At 39.6% G+C, this 18,113-nt stretch overlaps 1 protein-coding gene and 1 long non-coding RNA gene across 2 annotated transcripts in view; one reads left to right on the top strand and one right to left on the bottom strand.

The window, feature by feature from the left end:
- Positions 1 to 18,113, top strand: part of ANTXR2 (ANTXR cell adhesion molecule 2) — a 125,452-nt gene that overhangs the window by 1,098 nt on the left and 106,241 nt on the right. The window contains exons 2-7 of the mRNA XM_026103366.2: positions 456 to 527; positions 3,501 to 3,572; positions 10,871 to 10,952; positions 11,903 to 12,010; positions 12,105 to 12,173; positions 13,058 to 13,138. Of these exons, the coding sequence (XP_025959151.2) occupies positions 456 to 527; positions 3,501 to 3,572; positions 10,871 to 10,952; positions 11,903 to 12,010; positions 12,105 to 12,173; positions 13,058 to 13,138 (484 nt within the window). The remainder of the gene's footprint in view (positions 1 to 455; positions 528 to 3,500; positions 3,573 to 10,870; positions 10,953 to 11,902; positions 12,011 to 12,104; positions 12,174 to 13,057; positions 13,139 to 18,113) is intronic.
- On the bottom strand, positions 1,261 to 3,753 carry LOC135328122 (uncharacterized). Its single transcript, XR_010388856.1, has 3 exons — positions 3,691 to 3,753; positions 2,728 to 2,835; positions 1,261 to 2,115 (listed from the first exon to the last, which is right to left on the bottom strand). It is a non-coding gene; the product is annotated as an uncharacterized LOC135328122 (long non-coding RNA).

The raw sequence follows: 18,113 nt of genomic DNA, 5'->3' as shown, positions 1-18,113 counted from the left end.
CCGTGGACATTTTTCAGTCAGCCCGAGCAACCGGCAGCATCTGCCACCCCTCCCCCGCAACAGCTGTTGATTATCATGTTTTTAATAGTGAGGTTTGTACATAACAGGTCACCATCAGCACGCTGGCGTTTGCGGGTGGAGAGAGAGAAGAAAAGCCTTGGGTTGGATAGGGTGACTGTTTGAATTGATGCTGCTGCTGGGCCTCACAGCAAGATTGTTTTGCTCTCGTTTGCTGTGATGTGCTATTTACTGTATGCATTTTGCTATGCCTTGGCTTGACAAATCGTGACAAAAAAATCATGTGCCAGTACCACCCTGAGCCCAGGTTGGTGGTAACTTGAAATAATTAGAAAAACAAATAGTCCTATGTTGTCTAATTTCACACTGGAATTGTCATCTTCTTTGCCTGGTTTCCTTAAATAAGGCCTACTAATGTGGTTTTGTTTTCTTTTCAGATCTGGGAGCGTAGCACAGAACTGGCATGAAATATATGATTTTGTAAATCAACTGACAGAAAGATTTGTGAGGTGTGTTTTGCTCATTGTAACTTCTATAATGGGATATGTTGAAGAAACCTCCTCTAAGGTTATTAGATGTGCATGTTTCACAAACATGTTAAGTTTTGGCTCCTAGTGCCCAAATAGCCAGCAAATACTGGAAGCTACTTCTTTTTCTCATGTTTGGAACTGAGTAAAAAGGTGATAATATGCATCTTTAAATACTGTTCTCAGATTTGATTTGACATTTTTTTAAGCATTGTTTTTCCATAAGCCATGTGGCTTATTTCCGATACAGTATTTCTTGTATATTACTTTTAGAGGTCTAGCTAAGAAGACAATCTGAATACATGTCTATATGTGTGAACAGAGGATGCAGGTCAAAAGCAAGGGAAGATCTTTCAAGTGCACACAAATGTGCATGAAGTTTGTGCCATGTTAACAATATATGTATAAGATACGATCCCATGGATGTGATCAACTTGACGTGTACCTGACTAGTGCTATTGTCTGGCACGTATTGCTGTTGCAGATATGGCTGTCGTAAATACTGGCTAGCTGTACTCTGTACAAAGACCTGAGGATTACTGTGATGTAGCATCTTAAGAAAAGCCAATAAAACAAAAAGAGCCCCCCAAACACACAGACATAGATGTTGCTGTTTTTTTCCTAAGGAAAATGAAATGCAGTGAGCAATTATAAGGCATAATTAAATACTGTTTACATTCATCTTGTAAAAGACAAATCTTATGTAAAACAAGTCAGTGACAAAAGCTTTTGCAAGTCATCTTGTAAGCTCTAGAAGAGAAACAAGAGCCTGAGAGCAAAGCATTTCCTCTTTTCAACGAGCAGTGAAAAATACATTTGTCGCTACTGAAATGGTGGTGCTTGTCCAGTGTAAATTCTTCAGTTCATCATCTTTTGCAGCCAAATGACACTCCCTTTTGCAACAGTTGGGTTGTGTAGTGGTCTGGCTGTATTATCTGAAATAAAACTGTTTAGCTGTATTTACTCCACTGACCTTTCACAGCAAAGTATGATTAATAACGGTGCAGAGCCAGCCGGACTAACTTAAGAGTATCTCACTTGGTGTCTGGGTTCTGAGCGTTCAACCTTATGCGGCACAAACCCGTCACAGCATGACAGCTGTTTGCCTCTTGTGAGAGCCTTAACAGTACATCTCCCCATGTGTTTCCCTCATGGGGCGGGAGTGCCTCTGAAGGTTGGTAGGGCCTTTATCCCACTTTCAGGCCTCAATACACTTTCAGAATAGCGCATGGAGTCATTTGACCTTACCATTTCTTAAATTGAAAAGAGTAGTTGTGGCAAGAACAGCAAAGAACCATTTGGTATTTGTTTGCTTCAGTCCACAGTGAAAATTTTCACCTGAAGAATTAGTTCACAGCAGTGTGACCTGTGCATCTGCTCTTCAGTTTGGCTTGTCTGTAACGTGCAAGCTTGCAGTAATAGCACTGTGCATGGATTATCCTGGTTCTGAAAGACCTGCCTGATCTAACTACTGTGTTTGTCTGATTCTCTTCTGTCATCAGAGTGTCTGAGTGCTGGAAGAGTGGCAAGAAGCAGGATGCCTTGTGAAGAGGGCAGTTTCATGGTTTTCCTAAAGACAAATCAATGAGTTAGATCATAGCTTTGAAGTTACTATATACAAGAGAGTTATATCACAAGTAGGTTGCTTGGGCATAGTGACATAATCCACAGAGACTGAGATTGCAGATTCTTGCTTGTCTTTTGGCAACTGTCCGCAGCAACTAAGACGACTAATAAGGCCATGACCTAGAGTATCCTGACATTGCTCAATTTCTTTCGGAGCATCTCAGAAGATACGGAGCTGGCAAGCAGAAAATGTTATGAGCAGGAACTTAGATGGGATTGAGGTAGTTGGAACAAGATCGTAAGGAACTAACTCTGTGATTTTTTTTTGCAGTCAGAGCCTTTATGGAGAAACTGCAAGACTGGATCTTAAATCCAAATTCTGTGCAGCCAAAGATTTGCCGAGTACTTATATTTCCATGATGCCTGTTTTTAAAGTAGTATCATTAATGCAAATGAACTGAAAAATTATGGTCATTCATCTTTACAAGTGTCATGTCTTTAGTAACACTAACCCAATAAATTAATGTTGATACACAAATTATAAAATTAGCAAATATATGGAAATAGGCATGAGTATAAATTAGAGGAAGGTAGGAGAGATGTTGTTACAATTTACCTTAGGAAGGTAACTGACTTGGGCTTCCAGAGCATCAGTTCCTGGGAGACACATTTCTCCACTGATAGTTCGATGTAATTCCTCGTAATCTTGTTGGAAGATGGGCTTCTACAAAAAAAGACCAATTCCTTAATAAATTCATTTCATGCAGTACTGTTTCTTATGATGCGTGTTTCCCTAGTTACTTTTAAGGATGTTGATTTTAGCTGTCGCAATTATATGTTACTGAGATGGAAACATACTTATTCTGAAAACGTTCTTTATGCTACTTTTATCTTAAAAGGAAATGTTTCACAGGGTACCATTTCTTTCATTTTGATGATTTTATGACCAAACAGTGCAGTTCAAAATTTACATTATGTCAAGATCAAACTTTAAAAGGGGGAAACTCACTTTTGAATGTGTTCATGTTTCATGTCCCAGATTCTGAGTGTACCCTGAGTGTATGTCCCTGGACTATTTTTACATCAGCAACTCAAAGTATAAAAGGACATGTCATGTACTCATGTCATGTGTTAATTTGGATTCTAGTCAGGCAAGAAAGAATAATAATTCTACTTCACTCTCAGAGTAATCTGGGCAAAGAGTGGATGGGCAGAAACCCTTTAATTCCTTTCTCAGTCTTGATTTGTAGTTCAAAAGCATGTTGTTTGAAATTTAGAGGATGAAGGCAATAGTAGTAAAGCATGAATATGTGAATGGAATGGTGAGCATCTGTACATTTCATTTGTCTAAAATATATGTTTTTTTTTTCTTTTTCCCTTTTCTAAAAGCCCCAAGATGAGATTATCGTTCATTGTGTTTTCCACCCAGGCACACGTCATTATGCCATTAACTGGAGACAGGTTAGTGTACAGCTATTTTATTCCTCCTCCTGCCCTCTCCACCCCCCCCCCCCCCCCCCGCTAAAGATCTCATATTAAATCAGAGGAACAGTAACAGACACTGAACAATAATTGATACCTTTAAGTGGTGGCCTCTGTGTAGAGCTGGATTTAGTTTTGTGAACATCTCAGTAAATAGCCTAGTAAAAGGAAGAAGAAGAAGAAGGATGAGACTGAAATTCTTGATCTGAACTCTGCCACTGCTTTGCAGAACAGCTAAAGGTAATTTTTTCATCTCTGCATAACTCTGCATCTTCCCTGGCACAATAGGAGAAATAGTTCTTGCTCCTACTTTTATAAAGCAAGGTCTGTAGATGAGTCCTCTGAATTTGTTAATATATAGGTAAAGCCTACAGTGGTAAATGAACATTTCCTATAATTTCATATAAGGTAGGTATTTCATTTTACATTTTCAGATCATGACTATAAAACAAGTTTTAGACAGTGGAGTTTGTACCGCTTGAAAGGTGTGAGATCTCTCTGGTAGAATGGGTGTGTTTGATGTGCCTGACCTCTGCCTTTCAGTTGATAAGTTCATGGCTGCTCGTTCTGATTTCTAAAGGATATAATGATCAGCAGCTAGGATAGGTCAGGGATAGATGGGGAAAACAGGAGAAAATTGGGTAGAAAAGAGGTGGCTGCAAAATTACTAAAAAAAAAATAGTCACAGGAACTTGAAATCCATATTGTGGAATCACTGCTTTCGGCAGAGGACAGTTGCACTTGGCCTTGGTGGGCCGAGCTCTGTTCCCATGCTCTAAGACCAAGATGTTTCCCATTCATTTTTTCTCAAATAAAATATGCTCTCAGCCTTGTCAAAACATGACCTCTTCTCTGTCTCCCTTTGGTCTGGAAGCCGACTGGACCGAACTGTTTCTTGGGTTTTGAACTTTTAGATAAATGATTTAGGAATCTTATTAACAAACTGTGGCAGGGTGGAAGTGAGGTAGTCTTTCCTTTCTGCTTCCTTTAATAGAGTCCATACAAAGCACAGTCTGTCATATTCAGTTAGTTTACTGTTTTTTTAATAATACATAATAGCAAGTACAAGAACTTGCTGAAGAGAACTGTCATTGGGAACAGACAAGTGTATTGCACTATAAAAATGTATGCCGACACTCTAGAAATAGAATGTCTAAAGTCATAATTCTAAGCCCCTCCTGTTTTAGCATTTAAAAAAGTGGTCTGACTTTAGAACTGCTAACTTTTCACCTCCCCCCCACCCTGACTTGCATATCAGATCTGTTGTCTGCAGAGTTGCAGAGAGAGAGAGAGAGAGAGAGAGAGAGAGAGACAAGATTATAAGCCATTTTTCCAGATGGCTTGAAGGAGGTCAGGAGAGGACACTTTAGCTTGTTCCAAAGACTGCTGAAGTCAATGAGATCCTTTTCTTTTTTCTTTTTTTTTTTTTTAAATTTATTTCAGTAGGCTCATAATTCCTGCCAGTGGCCTATTCCTTATCAAACCCTGAGAGTCAGCACAGATAGCATTCAGACCACTTCGAATGTTTGGGCAGAACTCTGGAATCCAGCCACGGAATCACAAGTGCCTTTTTCATTGCATGTCTGTGGCACACTTTAAGTCATGGGAAGAACCATGTCTTTTTCTGGGAAATCTAGTTTAAAAATAGGAAGAACCTGTTTCAGTTCTAGCAAGTTCCTCTGCAGGACTTTTTTTAATCCAAAGCGTGCTGATGCTTTTGTGAATGTAGTAGTGGAGAGGAAATTACCCTTGTTATCTGGGAAGAATTATATGGAGAATGAGGAAGTGGACAGTAGTAACTGTGACCATATGTACATGAGTAAGAACAGCTAGAGACACCTGAAACAGTTGACATTTTAAATATTAAAGGAGTCAACAGTGGGAAATGATTTAGTATTTGTTACTCCCATTGTTCCAAACAGAAGATGATGATGCTAAGTACCGTGCAGTATTGCGGGGGGGAGGCGGTTTTGGGATGCTGCAGCCTTGATTTGGTTATGTGTATTTTGGACTTCCAGGGATTTTCTCTTCTCCCTAACCCCCCCCCCCCCCCCCATTTATTTGCTAATTCACAAATGTCAGGAACCACAATTCATTTCCAGCAGTTAGTTCGAAGTGGTGAGGTTTTGTTATTTTTAAAAGGCTTAGGATTCTAATTATTCGCACAAAGTTCTTGCTGTTTTTTACTGCAAATTAAAGCTGCAGATATAAAGAAACCCACATGCCACGGAGCTAAAGCGCCCAGATTACCAAAGATTTGCTGACTGTGAGAAACGTTACGCGAGTAACTCTGGAAACAGAAGTCATTGTTAACCACAGTACACGCAGTGCTACAATAAATATATAAAATAAAAATAACATTGACATGGAGAAGACTTCTCACAGTGGTTATATCCCATTTTAGAGATACACATTTCCCTTGTGGAATTTAACTGGAAATTGTATGCAAAGCAGTAAACAAAGATTTCTGCATTCACACTTGGGGCTCAATTGTGCTACTAGTTTTAAAAAGTGAGTTGCTTGGAAAAGCAGGTGCATTTATGAATGTCATATAGATGATACAGCATCTGCTGCGTTTTCTTTTTGCAAGCTATACGCTGGCCAGCAGAATTGCAGATTTCGTAAATTTGGTTCTACAGCATTTGACCAACATCCGTGGCCCAGACTAAATCTGCTGATTCTGCTCAGGGGAAGCTCCTGTTGGAGCTCATGAAAGATTTTATTAATGAGGGTGACAAGATCAGGGACCTTTGTATATCTACTGTATTACCAGCTGAACCTTACTGCAGTTGTCCGGAGTCTGGTGGACTTCACTGGCTATTCCTTTATTGCACAGAGACATAATGAAATATACACATCCTGTAATCCAGCAGGGCATTTATGCATGTTCAACCTTAGTCATGTGAGCAAGCCCTGCACTTTGATGCAGGAAGCCTGCCAAAATAGAGCCATCTGCAGTGTGTATAAAGTACAGGAAAATCAGCCACTTACTTTTTTCCAGACTGCGCTCATGCAGGAGGCCTAAAGTTTGAAGCAGAGTAATTATTGTTATGGCACTCGCCCTCTGTAGTATTTCAGAGATGTAGAAAGGCAGAACCTCCTCCAGATTACGCATCTGAGAAGGCCCATGTGTAGCGTTTACTTTCAGTAGTGTCAGCTGTGTTGGGTAGGGATGTAGGACCACCCACCCTGCTTTTTGTTAAAAAACACTTTTTTTCTTTGTTTCTCTGACAAGTATACATGTTTTCTACTTATTATATTTCTTGCTTGACAGAAATGCTGAGGTACAGTTTTTGTTTGCCTTAATTTGTTAGAGATCATGTACGTGACCTCTCAGGCAGATGGCCTCATTTCTGATGATAAGTATATGCTCATTGGGGATCAGAATTTACCCTGCAGTATCCATTGTCAGCAGTGCTCTGCTCTGAATAAACTGAAAAATGACTCAAGATTCCAGCATTTCAATATGTAGAATGGAACATGGAAAAGAAATAAAAGCTACTGTCCCCTGTCCAGAAGAGCTAAGAATACCACTGCTTAAAACTGCATAGACACTAACGGAAACCCAGTGTTTTGCAGGACGCTTGCCCCATGCTTCAGCATGAGCTGATGTTTATGTGGTAATTTCAGCTGGTTCTTCCTTCCGCAGCATTAATGTACAAGTGCAAAATTGTCTCTCTAGAAAAAGCAGGAGTTTGAATAGTTTTTAAGTTTCAGTCTTCAAGCATGCTTTGCCTTCTATGAAGTATAATCCTATCCCTTTGTACATGTTGGAAATACATTCATTTCCTTTGAGGCAAATGATTGTCCCCTCTCTGTTAAGTGTGCTTACTCTCAAAACCAGTACTGTGTCTCTGAGACATTAAGATGGCCTGTGACTCATCACAGGTCTGTAGCGTTAATCTTTGCTCTTCTAAAACAGGGGTGTGATCTACATCCTTTGCAGTTTAAGGAAATCTTATCTTTGTCTTCCACTGTCAGTGATTGCTGACTGTAGCCCTATCTATACCAGGAAAAAACACAGCACATTAACAGCATTAGTAGTCAGACCACCTGGCTGCTGACAACACTGTTTTTAGCACTGCGTTGATTAAATTTTCTTAAAGCAAGATAATACGAAACAGTGCTGAAAACAGTTTTTGTACCTGTTGAGTTGCCTCAGATCTTCCAGCTTGGTGCAACAGAGCTTGTGCAGAGAGACCTCTCCAGTAAATATCTGGTGCTGACTGCTTTGTCACAAGTTGAGTTTGGGAAGGCCAATAGCTGCATTTGGACCAGAAAGTACAAGCCAAATGCTGGAGCATGCTCAGTTAAGGAAAGGTGTACCTACATTGTAGTTTATGTGGAACTGATTTCATTAGCTGTTTGTAAAGCTGGGCTGCTTTGTAATCTCTCTTCATTAAATGGTGCCTTCTAAAGCCTGAATTTAGTTCTGCAGTGCCCTGCCTTGGGAGGGCACTGAAGGTGCAAGATAAAATCATTGTAGACTTTAGCCTGTGTAGGGAGCAGTGTTTGTGGATAGGTGCGTATGCCTCACCAAAAATTAGGCTCAGCTCTCTTTACAACAAACATGCCCTCTCCAGCTGAAGTGTATAACGCTGGCGCAAGGTCCTACTTTCTGAGATGGAGCACAGCAGAGTAGGCCCAAAAAAACAAAGCTGTGGGTGCTGCTGAAGCTACCATCAGAACCCCTCCTGACTTCAGCCTGGCTAGGATTTCACCTGTAGCCTCTGTTTGCAGGAGTTCATGAACTAGCTAAAAAGAGATTCCCAAAACAACGTGATGCAGAGCTTGTAGCCATGCTCGTGTTTGCCTGGCTGCTGTTGGAAGAATTATCTGAACTAGTTACAAAGCTTAAAAGAGAAAACAGACCGGATAGCTATTACAAATTAAATGTGCCTTTTCTAAAAGACAGAGGTGTGATGCAGCACATATGCTGAATTGGGAAGAGATATTATATTTGTAATCATTCAACCCAAACACAGACAGGCTGCAAGTTGCTGAATTTTGTTTTCTTTTTTCCTCCTCCTTCCCTTGTTTGACTTAAACCATGAAACCAGTGGCACTCCAGCCTTTATTACTGTTATTGAATTGTACTGTAGTATTGTCCAGGCACCCAGACTGAGGTCATGGTTCTGTTATTTTGGTACAGATGAGTTTTACATAAAACCAGACCATCCCTGTAGAGTTTGTGGCTGCAGAAAATTATTACAGAACTAAAGAGAGGAGAGTTTTGTGTTAGAGGACTGGAGGGTAGGAAAGAGGGCTTCAGAGTGCTACCAGAAAGCAAGCTATAACAGCTGGTTGACTAAAGAGCATCCTGTTATCAAAAAGATTCAGACAGACACGTGCTTCTGTGCCACCCTCCAGACCTGCTGGTGTGAGCCAGTGACTGCATACCCTTGTTAGCGTGGCTGAACTAGCCTCTCTTGCTGTCTATTGGGGCTCATTTGCTTGGGCTCCTGTCCTGCACTAACATCGCTTTGTGACTTTCGGGCCAGAAGCGACTCAGAGCATGGGTAGAGCTTGCTCACATCTGTCTGGACCAGCTATGCCCTGAGAGAGAGAGAGATGGTGACTGATTAAATGCAGCTAAAGAAGCTCTTGCTGCCAAAGATTTTCCTGGAATCCCTCATAGGCAGAGGCCTGGAAACACCAGAGATTTATGTGTGGCCGGGTCACAAGACATTCTCGATATATAAAACTGAACCGATTGTACGAAAGCTATTTTTGCAAAATGAAATCTGTTTCAGAAAACTGGGACTTCAGTTGCTGTTTGTTTCTTGGCAGCAGAACACTAACGCCTGTGATGTGCTGCCACTCATTTCTGGCAAGCACTAAGTACGTGGTTTATAATCTGCGTTCATACATAATCACTTTCAAGTTGTTTCTATAGATGCTGAATGTAAAATATTTGGATCAAACAGATTGTATTACCTTACATAACTTGTTCTCTCGCATCTATTTAATGCAGCATTTCTCTTTTTTTGCAATTATGTCGGTTATCTTCTGTTTGGGAGATTATTACAAATTGAACATTACGACTATGGATTGTACTTTTGGAACAGAGCTTCTAAACATAGAGGAACCCCATCAGTGGAACAAATGACTTGTGGGTGGCATTCAGGCAGAGTGGCATATGCATTCCTTCTCATTTTGTTTGCCCTAAGGAAAGCTTTCACGCATCCTAGAATGTATTTTCCCTCCATCTCCTCACCCCTGCTTGTTTCCTCGTTGTCACCTATATTTATTATAGTGCTCTATATATTCTGGCCCAAATTTTGTGTCTTTCCTTAGATTTCACTTGTCCTTTCCTAGAGCAGCTTTCCATGGGCTTAACTGGAAGTTTACTTGCATAAAAATTAAGAGCTTCTAGATTTGATTCTTTCAATATAATCTCTCCCTTTTTTTTTGCTCGTACTGACTGTGCTGGAAGCAGATCCCTTTGTAATACCTAACAGCATCTCCCGTCTTACCACCATAGTTAACTGAGCCTCTCACAGTCAACAATGGATTTATTTCAAGGCCCATGAGAAATAACAGCACAACTTTATTCTCCTGTTAAAATAAGTGAACTGCATCTCATATAGATATAATGTCTTGTCTAAGGTCACATAGAGAGACAGTAACAAAGCCAACAATTTTAAAACCCTATCCTGATTTCTAGTTCATTGCCTCAGGTGTAGGAGGAGTTTTGCAAATGCTGCATTTGCCTAATGATACTTATTTTTTAAGAAGGAAGATATCAGTTACTTCAATTCTGTACTACCTCATATACCTTTATATACCTTTATACCCTTTATATACCTTTTATGCATGTTGACATGGATAATAATTATATATATTATATATGTTGATACAGATTATAAAACTGCTGTTTTAGGGTTTTTCTTTTTTAATACCAGTTTGATTGGAAGTGAAGTCTGCTTAAGCAAGCATAATAAATTTAAAACAACTCAACAGAATTTCCATTGGGCTGTTTTAATTCTGGGGTTTGGCCATATCTTTGCGATATACACTCCATCTGAAAGATTTTACTTGAATCTAACTCTTTGACTCGCTAAGGCATATTGTGTTAGTTAGGTCTAAAATATCCGTTACCCACAGTGTCGCTTCCGTTGTGAATGTAAACTCTGCCTCCACATGGTATCTCAGCTAAATACTTTATTTTACGGGTTCTAATTCCAGGCCTCATTTATGACAAATACAAATTTCTCCGTCAATAAACTAGCCACTTCCCCCCAGTCATTCTAAATCTTTTATCTTATTGCTTTCAGAGAGAAAATCAAGAAAGGTCTTAAGGATTTAGAGGAGGTAAAACCAGCAGGTGACACATACATACATGAAGGGTTAAAACAGGTAGGTTTTACCCATCTCATTGCAATCAAAAGATCCTCTCTTCTGACCCTTTAGATAGCAATAATCTGTAATGTAAATGGATTGCATGTTTCAGTCTGCTACACTCAAATCTTCTTGTTCTTTTTTATGTGTTCCCAAGACTGTCCAGCTATTCAGCAAATCCCATGCAGGAGATTAGCCATCATCAAAACTTGACATACGGAATTTCTTTCGTTTGATCCTTTGCAGTAGGGAGTGGTTCTTTGTCATAGATCAAACAGCTGATACAGCATACCACTTACATGGTAAATAGTCACACAGCTTTGTAGGGCTGTGAGTGTAACTGTGCCTCCTAGAGAATGTGCTTGTAGACAATTAACTGCACAGACAAGCATTTTCAGAACAACTGGCCTTAACTTTGGGATGTCTTAATTATAGAGTTCCCAATTGCTTATATTTTCTTCAGGTGCACAATAAAATTATACTTTGTCATTTTTCTAGAAGTTTAGGCCCTGAAGGTGAGGAATGAGATGAGCATCTAAGCTTTCACTGTTATGGATAGAAACTGATTTTCTTCCTTTATGGCTGTAGAGGCAAGTTTGTAATTGCAGTGTGTGCACTGAAAAGGCAAACAAAAGTTTGTTACTGATTAAAAAAATGGTAGCTTTTCCAAAGGTTCCTCAGTTAGTGACCCCAGCACTTTGGAGATGGGCTCACTGTTAATTTCAAAATATTAGTCACAATCCTTGTCCAGTCCAGATTACTGCCTACAGCCTTGCCTGAACTCTTGCTACCACTGATGAATGGTTTCCTTGTCAGTAATTAGTAACGAGGAAGCAGAGGATTCTGTAAAGAGATGGGTTTCAATATGAGGTAGTGCGTTGTTTCAAACACTACGTTAACTTAGATGTTGTGTCTTGCTTACAAGGTCAGGTATACTTTTAAGCTGGATAAATATTTTTCATTTTCAGGCTAATGAGCAAATTGCAAAGCAAGGAGCCTCGAGGTTTTCTAGTATCATCATTGCATTGACAGATGGCAAGCTCGATGGTCAGATTCCCTTGTATGCAGAGAAAGAGGTGAGCACTAGTTGAAAATGCATGTTATATTCTGAAGAGCGTGTGTTGCCCGTTGGACAAAAAATGTTTATTCCTCTTTTCTATTCTGGGGCAGGCAAAGAAGTCCAGAGAGTTGGGCGCTCGAGTTTACTGTGTTGGCGTCCTCGATTTTGTACAAGAACAGGTAAGAAAGTTACTATTTTAAATTACTAGTCAGTCTCTCATTTTAGGGTTTTATAAGGGTTTTATTAGGTATAGAGGAATTAATTTGGGTTGCCTTAGGCAATATAATGTTTTCTCTGGCTCAGGAAGCAGAAACTCAGATGCGTACATAGACCTAAATAGAATGTGTGGGTGTCGCTTTTATTGCGGAAAAGACCTGTCGGAAATAGCCTTGCTAACTTGTAGCTGCCTGCAGAAAAAGGTGTAGGAATAAATCTTTCGACTAAGATGGTGACCAGATTAGACGACAGGTTGCATTAACAGAGTAGCTATAGACAAACTTCAAGCAGAATGAATAACAAACTTGGGATAGGAAAAAGAAAGAAGGATCAATGCCATTAATCAACTCAAAGCTCTTCTGGAGTTCCTCTGCTCCAGCAAAGCTGTGTTCTAGTCAGCAATATAGCTACTCTTGTACCATGAACATGCCTTAAATGGAGAAGTATATAAAAGATGTGTTAGTATAAAAGACACACAGAAAGGCCTTTTAACCGAATGCAGAGTAAATAGGGAAGATAACAGCAGAAAGAGATGTAAAATTACTGCTGAGATACAGACCCTAAAAGGTTGCCTTAGTGTGGTTGCGTTTGGCATGGTGAATAGCCACTGAAACATTTTGTTAGCATCAGTAGACTGTAGTAAGTCTACTTCAGAAAAATCATTTAGAAAAATCATGATCAGCCTCTTCAGCTGTGAGTTGGGGGGGACTCGACATTTTCCTTCTCTTGCCAAGTTGATGGAAGTTGTTATTTTCAGACATCCTTTTACATTTTAAGGCTGAAAAACAGTGTACCAAGTTTACTTTGCCAAACAATTCATATGTATGCATGTGTTTTCTCTCCAAAGCTTGAAAAAATTGCTGATACGAAAGAACAAGTCTTCCCTGTCACTGGAGGATTCCAAGCACTTAAAGGAATAATTAATTCTGTGAGTATTCAGGCAGTAAGCTGAACACTTCCTCAAGATTGTAACATACCCTCCACTCCCACTTTTCCAGGCAGAATTGGTTCCTAAATCAATGATTCCAATATATTATGTTTTTCTCCTTATCTTAGAGATGGCATTCCATAAATTAACATTGTCTGCCACTCCTGCAATTATTCACCCTCAGACTTTGTGTGAAGTTTGATAAGACCAAGCTCAATTAAGTGCACCGAGTTTGAGGGGGATGCATTCAGGAATGGCTGCTTCAGGCTTAGTCTGAAGAAATTGAGACTCTTACTCCAGGAGAGTTGAGAACAACTAGTTCAGAGCATTAGGAACATGTGAAATGTGTATGTATCACAAATCTCTGTATACAGGGAAGTATTCTAAATGCCAGCTTTAGCCTCGGCTTCAACCACTTGTTTTCCCAGTAAGTAGTCAGGCTTTCAGTTCCTTTTTTTGAACATTTCATGAAAAAGTCACATCAGTGAGATGGGGTGGTTTCACTGATTACTATGATTTGCTCGAAAGGATCAAAGCAAGAGGAACTTTTAGTTGCGATCAGTGGCTGGACAGTGTTTTAGCTGTGAGTCGAGAAGACACTTTTGTGAGGACCTAATTTATTTGCCTCATCTCCAACTAAAGGCTGTGTGCTCTACGAAAGGGTATGAGAGCTGCTGCATGTAGTTCATCATATCAAATCATATGTGTAAAAGCTGCTTTAAACAGCAGAAGGGAAAATCTTACAAACTTATTGTCAAAGGTGAAGTCAAAAGCAACAAGGAAATCCTTTTTCTGAGAGAGATCTCATTGTAATTCATTTTTCTTATCCCCACTCCCCCCCTTTTCTTTAAAAAAAATAAAGGATACTACTCACATACAGGATATTATGCAGCCATGAATTTATCACTTCCCTTAAATAGTGTGGTTTTTGGTGGAAGTTAATGGCATAACGAAACAACTTTTTTCCTTCTCTTTGCTCAGAATAAATGCAATTTCAGAAGCTGCCTTGCACAGTTTAAAGAGATATAGCCAACCTTTTCATGCACTGACATTTATTTTCCTGAAAAGATAGTACACCCCATGCGGTGCTCCTTTTTTAATCTCACTCTGTGCCATTTTCAAGACTTAAGAATCAGTTTCTCTGGTAGTGCTAAGTGATGCAACATTGAAGCCATTAGAGGTAGTCTTATTTATACCAGCTGAATGTTTGGTCCCAATTGATTAGGTCATTAAGTTTCCAAGGATACTGCATTTTAAAATGTGTATATCAAGATAATACTTGGTAAATGAAGAAAACAATTGCGTTTGGACTTTCCCCTCCATCAAGGGCCACTGACCTGCAGATTGGGCCCTTCCTGGCAATGGGATTTCTCCACTCTTCTTGCTCCTTGAGGAAGCAGCAGGCATAGGATGTCCTGAGGTTCTCCAAGATCTCAGCTTAAGGATTCTGTAATTAAAATATGCAGAATATCCTGTCAGTTGTCCCATTATCCCCCATTCTTGGCCAGAGTAAATTTGGGCAGGCTCTGGCTACAGGAAGTGCCAGCCTGCCTCCTTTATGCCTCCCAAGAACTTTCAGGCGCCTTTGCTCGTTTTTGTGGACAGGATGGGGGAAACTTGCCTGATAAGATTTGGCAGATGGGGTTTGCACAAGCCTCAGTCCAGGCTCTTTTGGTGCTTGTGAAAACCCTATCCAACTAAAATCCAAGATTTGTGCCTATCGCGGCTGTAGAGCAAGAAGAAACGCACATAATGGCAACACCCTTGTTTTCAAAAGAAAAGCTTAACTCGGGCAGGGAGAAACATGACTACTTTGCTGTCAGACTATATAAAAAAAGCAAACTTCAAGGGAACTGTTCTGGAGTTTAACACATTGACTGCTCCTTTAAACTGTGACTGAACTGAGTCATTTAGGGTTTTATTTAGCAGACTGCAGTTTGAACAGGTATTTCAACACTCAGCTTATTGTATATTTCTGTCTGTAAAAAGGCTGTATGTTATGACTATTCAGGCCTGTGCAAAACATTTTCACTGATAAATAAAAGAGCATAAGAAAGCCTTTCTGATGGGAAAGGCATCAACTGGCTTCAGTGTTACCTGCATCAGTTTCTTTTGTTGGGTTAAGTAATCAAACAAAAACAATTAGACCTAGTTATTTGATAGTTCCTGGGGCTTTTAGAGGTTTGAACACTGTTTCCAGCTTCCTGGAAAGCATTGAATCTAACTGGAGTTTCATTTAGCTGTCAAGGCATTTGAAATCCTCCTTTTCTCTTCTACAGAAGACATGTTAACTGTATCTGTTGGAAGCTGTGGGGGAATGATACACTGCCAGAATCCTTGTTTTACCACTGAGCATAGATTGAGGTATCCGTAGATAGATTTTTTTTTTTTAATGCACATATGGTGGCCGTATTAATGTGGTTGATTGATAACTCAATTTTCATTCAAGGGTTTCTGACTGATTGTGACTATTCATTCTCATTGCACTATAAAGTTGGTAAGCAAGATCTAATCAAATGTGAAATAGTCACAGTTTTCCTTTTTATCTGTGATTATAAATCCTTTTGGGTTTGCAAGTTAGCTAGAGAATACAGGCCTAAAGAGACACTGTGTCACAAAAGGGAAAGCTAATTTCAAAATAGATGGAAATGAAATACCCATGTCACAAATATGTAGAAGTATTGCCCAAAGCTTGGTTTCAAAGGTGCAGTTGTGAAGTATTCCACTGACATTGTTGAGCATTTTTTATTAAAAATATATGGTTCCCAAGACTTGCAATGACTCAGCAATTAAAACTCTCAAGTGAAACTACCACAAAAAACTACTGAGTAGGAATGATGGGAGGAGCTGCTTGTAGCCTCTACTATATTTGTCTCTATGGGACTCTTAACTGTGAAATTTTTTGGCTGTTACATTGTTACCCTTGTAGTAAATTTCAAGAGAATTGAGCAGTTAACCTTTTGTTGATGGAAGAAAGCAACAAGCTTTATCACAAAGAATCTCTTAGTACCTGCATCTGCAGTTGTTCGAAGTATAAACAGGTTTTAGGATTCTTTGGCCACATACACAGAACATGTTTAGTGATGGCCACAGATTAATATTGAAGAGAACTGGAGGTGAGCATTTAGAGAAAACCTAGCTCAGATCTTGAAAGCTTGTATTGTGTCTTGACCTTCTTACTCTGGATAAAAATTCTAGTGAAGTTAGTAAGGACTTGACCTCCATGACATGCTGTTTCTTTTGAATAATATCAACTAATGATTAAAAAACTGCACACAGACTTCTGTGAAGAGGGAACTGTTTTGTTAAGTTTTCAGCTCTTCTGGCATTGCTAATATCTAACTGCACTAAGTAGTGACTGAACAGCATTGTCAGAGTAAATAAATCTAAGCAGAAAGTCTAGAGCTTACAAGAAAAATGCTGAAGGCAAGATATTATGCTATCAGGAACAGTTTACTGATTTAGTTTGGCTGATAATTACATGGAGTATGGCCTCACGAGCAAGCCATGGCAGTGTGAACTGAAAGGGTTTGGGAATGCACAATTTACATCACCATGTGACAGTTTAGTGCTGTATAAGAAAATGAAATCCCTTCTTTTTCTCCTCCTCTCCTATATATGGTTTATGGTAAATGAAAATATTTTTTGATTTGATAAAGAACCATTTGGGAATTTATCATTTACATTGTTAAAACTGAGTGTCTCATAACCAAGATAGCACCTTCCTAACTGGCCTTGGGGGAGTGCTGATGAGGTTGCACTTGTCTTGACTACATTCAGATGCAAGGGTGCTGAGGATCTTTTGGAGAGGATTAGCAGGGTCAGGACCCAAGCTGTTTCAAGAAAGCAAGCTAACACAAGAATGCTTCACTTGCATTTAACTACATATGGTCCTGAACCAGCGTGTTCATCGCGACAAACACTGTGGAGACTTCGGTACTTATTTAATAGCTCAAGCTGAGACTTTCAAGATTTCCCCATGGGATCAGTTTCCACAAGATGACTACAGACTGTGGGGCTGAGAACCTGGAGAAAGTTTGAAGCATCTGAGGCATCAGGTGAAGTCTTTTCTGTAATGCAAAAGCAGTATTAGACTCCCTCTCAAGGAAGAAAGCAAGGGGTGTTTGTTTTCACAGAAGTGGGAAACGTTGCAGTTCTGAACACTGTTGTTCCTAACTGTTTGATCACACGTGAAATGACCACTGTAGGAAAAATAAGTAGTGATGAAATTAAGGAGCTGGGAGCCAAGATGCTGCTGTTATCTGACTCCCTGTTATGTCAAACAGGCAGAGTCTTTAAAAAAAGATATACCTCTGCTCCATGGTTGAAGGGCTCTATGTGTTTTCTAATACCCTGTCTGCTTGCCCCAACCCATCTCTAGTTATTTGATGCCTCTTTAAGCATAGCAATACTACTTTGTACGATCACCCTTCCCTGCTTCTGTTGTGCATGTTATACTTGCTGTCATATTCTCTCTTTAGAAGATTTTTGTTTGAATGGTACCAGGAAAAAAAAAATCCAACCAGCAATATTTGGGGTCAGTTTGATTTGCATGGGACTGTTTCTTCACAAGGCTGAAGTTTCACTGATGTTCCTGTAACACTCCAAACTGCATATCAGTATAACCTTTTATCTCCAATTTTTCCTGCATTTTTTTTCATATTTTGCCTGCCTGCGTGGCATATTTCTGTGCATATATTTTGCACAGATCAGCAAGTCTAAATTGCTTATGTGCCACATTCTGAAAAGCAAAAACAGTAAAGTATCCCTGCTTCCCTTTTCACTTAAGCGAACACAAGTCCTACTGATCTGTGAGCCAAAGTTGCCTTGTTGTCTCTGGGCAGAGTTGGACTAGGCTTGTGTCTTTAAAAGTTACATTAATGGAGCTCACTTCAGTAACTTTATTAGAGTATGTGACAGCTGTAAGTAGACTTAAACCCATTTTTATACTAAAGTGAGCTGGCAGCGCATAATA

The sequence above is a fragment of the Dromaius novaehollandiae genome, chromosome 4 (genome assembly GCF_036370855.1).
Source record: "Dromaius novaehollandiae isolate bDroNov1 chromosome 4, bDroNov1.hap1, whole genome shotgun sequence".
Classification (NCBI taxonomy): Eukaryota; Metazoa; Chordata; class Aves; order Casuariiformes; family Dromaiidae; genus Dromaius; species Dromaius novaehollandiae.
Note: the sequence above shows the minus strand (reverse complement) of the source record. Positions and strands in the feature narration are given on the sequence as shown.